Below are 5,109 nucleotides of genomic sequence, written 5' to 3'. Positions count from 1 at the left end.
ACATACACACGTGTATAGTACAAATACACAGAAATAAACACCCACACGTAATTTCACCAACAAGCAGAAGAGGAACATACGAGCAAAATATGACTCTGCATCAAAGCATCTCAACTCATTTGCAGAGGTCAGAGGTCAGAGATTCGGTCACAATCGACTTCAACCGCGTTTACTTCCTTCATTTGTTTTTATTTTCGTATTTTATTATTAATACTGTTTTTTTGTTTTCAAGGCAGCAAATATATTATCCTATTTTGCTTTCAACAGAGTCAATTTTTTGTTATATGAATTAAGAATAACCTACTGTCACAATAATTTAATAAGAACAAATCAATTTTTAAAAACTGTTTGGTTTTATTAATAAATTAAATTTAAAAATTGAGATATTATATAAATTTACCATGTCAAATTTTTTACATAAAATACAAAACAATTTAAAATTATCCCACCATCATCATTTTCATCATCATTTATATCATCTCTGTATCGTGGTCGTTATCATTTATGATGACACCATCGTCACCATCTTTGTGATAATCATCGTCGTCGTCGTCGTCGTCATCATCTTCTTTATCACCATCTTCATCGTCATCCTCTTCATCATCATCGTAATAATCACCAGTACTGTCTTCATATTAATGAAGGGCATTTACCAAGCCATGAACTATATGGGGTATGTATATAAACATGCATGTATACATGTATATATACGTGTATGCATATATATACATATTATATGTATATATATATAAATATATATAGATATATATATATATGTATATATATATATATATATATAGTATATATATATATATGTAATATGCACGGGTAAATGTGGGCTTTGATGTCCTTCGTAGACATAAACCCATAATGAGACCAGAGTAATAAAAAGTAATAATAGTAATAATAATAATAATAGCAGTAGCAGCAGTAGTAGTAGTAGTAGCAGCAGCAGTAGTAGTAGTAGCTGCAGTAGTAGTAGCCGCAGTATTAGTATTAGTAGCAGCAGTAGTAATAGTAGTAGCAGCAGCAGCAGCAGTAGTAGCTGTAGTATCAGTAGTAAAAGTAGTAGCAGCAGCAGTAGTAGTAGTAGTAGCAGTAGTACCTATAAGTTGTAGCAGCAAAAATAATTTTTTTAACGGAAACGTCTTTCCCATGTAAAGTTTGTTTTTCATATAAATTATTTCAAAAAACTTTAAAAGTAAATAAGAAAAAATCTTAAAGTGGTAAGTAAAAAACAACAGACAGAAAAATATGTTACATTCACAATGGTGTTTGTTTGACAACAAAAAACAACAACGCATTAACAAAAAACATTAGCAACAATAACAACAACAACAACCACAACAACAAAAACAACAACAAAAACAACAAAAACAAAAACAGCCAGAACAAAAATATCAACAACAACAACAACAAATAGACCAACGCAACAACAAAAACAAGTGGAAAGAGTTATAATAACAGATGACAAATATATGATCATGATTGATGACAGTAACGTGTATTGTGACGTCATTTGTTTCCCTTTGATGCCATTGGCTGATTTATTTATTTACGTGTGATTCTCTGCGTGTGTGTGTATGTGCGCGTGTGTATGTGCGTGTGTACATTTTTCTGTATGTTTATATATGTGAGTGGAAGTTTTGTTTTGTTTCCTTTATTTGATAAATGTAATTGAATGTTTTCATTGTTTATTATAAACAATTTTAGTGGATATTTGTATGTATGTCTGTGAGTTTATTTGTGCGTTCTGTCTGTCTGTCTCTGTCTCTCTCTATTTTTCATTTCTCTCTTTTTTTCTCTTTTTGTGTGTATGTGTAAGTGTGAGTGAGTGAGCTCTTATTTGTTGAACAACATAGCAGGGCCACAATTATTTTCATTTGCTGCAATGCATATACATATAATTAATTTAACTCTCTACAGGTAGATTGGGATGATTATGGTGACGATAACGATGGTGCTGCTGATGATGATACAAATCATGATAATGATGATGATAGTGATGGTGAAGATGATGGTGGTGAAGGTAATGATGATGGTGATGGTGATGATGAAGAGGATGAGATGACGATGAGGAAAAAGATGATGATGATCAAAATAGTGAAAATATCGAAGACGACGATGACATGAAGATTATAATAATAAAAATGAAAAAAATTTTGGCGAATTTTTAATAGGCTAAAAACTTAGATGGGAAAAATGATGACAATGATTGCGCAAAAAATGAAAATGATGTATGTGATGATGACAACGATGCTAGTCTTAATGAATGCTCTGTTCTAGTGGTGGGTGACTGCCAAGAAATAAAATTTTGAAACTTTGGACATTGTCATGTCGTTATGATACATCGTTTAAAAAATTTCTTAGCAGATGGAAAAATAAACAACTTCCCTCACAGAATTTTCTCTAAAATCACTAAAAGAATTTCCTCAAAAAAACAGTTTTACAGACACACACACAAAAACATCCAAAAACACATACAGGAATACAAATTTCAAAAACCAATCATCATACACACGCACACACGCATTCACAAGTGCAATAACTAAACCCACATATACAAACGCGCAAGTTTTTACATACACACAACACACACACACGCACACATCCAACCCTAACCAATGAGCCGTGGAGAAATTATTCATACGGAACGTATTCAATATCTCGACCAATCAAATTCATCCTTTTTAAACCATCAATCAACAAAGTCAACCAATTGAATCGCTCCAACACGTTCATTTTAACTGTTGGTGTGTACACTTGTTTTTATTCTAAATGGTCAACATTTTATTACATGGGAACCCTTGTAAGTTAACCATCTATATACTTGTACGTATGTTTATACTTGTATATGCATTGAACATACATGTATGATAATATATGTGTTTATGTATTTATATACGGGGTTGTGTAGTTTTGAATGTTACTTTGCTGTTAAACACTTGTACGTGTTTCATTGATCGCACGCTTAATTATTTAACGGACATCTAGTGCTTTCGAAACTTCAAAATTTTTAGTCAAGATCTGATGGACGTGTCAGAGAACTCTGAATCGTTTTAAAATTAGTTGAAAGTCTAAATTTTAAAACTGCGTCACTTTTTCGAGATTTTTAAATGAAACAAAAAATTTATTAAATCTGTGCATGTCAGATATAAAAACTTTTTTGCTCCGGAAATTCTGCATAGTGACAAAAACAACACACCAATAGCAACGACAACAACAACAACAGCTTCCATAAAGTTGATATTGAAACGAACAACATCAAAACATCCAACGACATCTTCAACCACAACCATGGCAACAACAACAACAACTTACCTTTTCCATCAACAACATCGAACGAGCAACAGACAGCAACAGCAGCAAAATAAGCACAAAAGCAGCAACAACACCATCAACAACAACAACAACAACAACTCAAGTTTAAGTCCTCGCACAAAGGAAGAGATGCGACTACGCGTGAACGCACGCGAACGCCAACGTATGCACGACATGAACGGTGCACTGGACGCACTAAGAAGCGCCATGCCGTACGCGAGAGGACCATCCGTGAAGAAACTATCCAAGATGAACACGCTGCTACTAGCACGCAACTACATCCTACTCTTAACAAAAACCACTGAAGATCTCAAACGAATGTTGATGCAGGCTCTCAATCAAAGCAACGCAAACACTTCCGGCAATGGCCGGGAAAATTTTTCGAGTTCCGGATTATCGCTTGGATGGGCGGCGAAACTGGAAGCGCAGACGTTACTTGGAAGCGTGCAAGAGGCGTACGACAAACAGTACAAATACGCCGAAGAACTGTTGATGCTGCAAGAGGAGCAGCAGAAGTTGATGAAGAGCAAGAAGTTCGTTCGCCAACGTCCTGCCGAGAAATATGGAAACATTCTGGGAAAGAAAGACGTTGCAGAGAAGTACAACATAACCGATGGCGGTGGTGATGACGATATTAATGGCGATGATAATGATGACGTAGTTGTAGATGGAAGTGATGATGATGATGACGGTGCAAACGCAGAAACTGTGTGCGTGGGTAGCTCGTATGAAAGCAAGTGTGCGAGAAATATTCAAAATGGTAACGATGACGTCATAAAAAATTCTGGTGTTGTTGTGACAGTCAACAACAAAAACAGCAACAACAACAACAACAACAACAACATGAAAATAAAAAAAAATTTCAACAACAGTGTTAACATCAACGTGAACATCAACAATAACAACCACAACGAAAACAACAATTATATCAACAACAACAACAGAATCGATAGCAACACCAACTTCAGTAACAACAACAACCACAACAACAACATCGTCAACAACACCAGTGTAAGCAGGAATGAAAAAAGAAGCAGCAAAAACAGCGTTTATCTTGAAACTTCAGGCATCTCCATTGGAGCGCCGAGAAAGAAATCACCGCAAGCAGCTCCATCACTACATCCGGCATCTTTCCGTCTGCAACATCCAGTAGTATCTTATCCTCAACTTTCCATTCCATTCTTAACATCATCTTCTTCACCACTACCACCATCATCATCATCTTTGCCACCTCCACTATCATCATCATCACCACTAGCAGCACCAGTAACCCATTATGAGGCACGTGACTATTTCAGAACCGGAAGTAGGCGAACTGAAAGCGGGGGAGCGATAAAAAGAGCACGCGCACGCGACAGCGATAACAAAGATAGCAAAAAGTTTAAATCTGATCCGGAAGTACTGCTTTTAAGAGGGTCACATGATAAGCAAGATGGCCGCTGCCATGGCAGTGATGGTGATGATTATGATATCAATGGAAGTGAAGATGGCGATGAAAAGAACGTGAAATTAAAAATAAAATCCGAAAAAATTGAAAAAGATGAGAATGTTGACAACAGTGGTGAAGTAAAAATGATAATGAAGAGTAACGATGATGAAAATGATGACAACAAGAATGGTGATGAAGATGATGTCGTTGATGTTGTTGATTGTAAACAGGACAGAATGGATAACTGCAATAAAAACTGTTTCGTTGGCAAAGACGATGAAAGCAAAGATGATGACGATGGTGACAATAAAGATGAAAATGATAAAGATGGTGATGATGGTAAGAATCGTGTACTTAAT

General features: G+C 35.5%; 1 protein-coding gene across 1 annotated transcript; it reads left to right on the top strand.

Annotated features, from left to right (window-relative positions):
* Window positions 1–3,444: 3,444 nt before the first annotated feature.
* Window positions 3,445–3,615, top strand: HELRODRAFT_138710 (hypothetical protein; the record flags this gene model as incomplete). The annotated part of the gene is made up of 1 exon (XM_009011896.1): window positions 3,445–3,615. A coding segment is annotated over one exon (171 nt), but the record flags the coding sequence as incomplete, so codon positions are not given.
* Between the last annotated feature and the right edge of the window lie 1,494 nt (window positions 3,616–5,109).

The sequence above is a fragment of the Helobdella robusta genome (assembly GCF_000326865.2).
Source record: "Helobdella robusta unplaced genomic scaffold HELROscaffold_10, whole genome shotgun sequence".
NCBI lineage: Eukaryota > Metazoa > Annelida > Clitellata > Rhynchobdellida > Glossiphoniidae > Helobdella > Helobdella robusta.
This window is presented reverse-complemented; position numbering and strand designations above follow the sequence as displayed.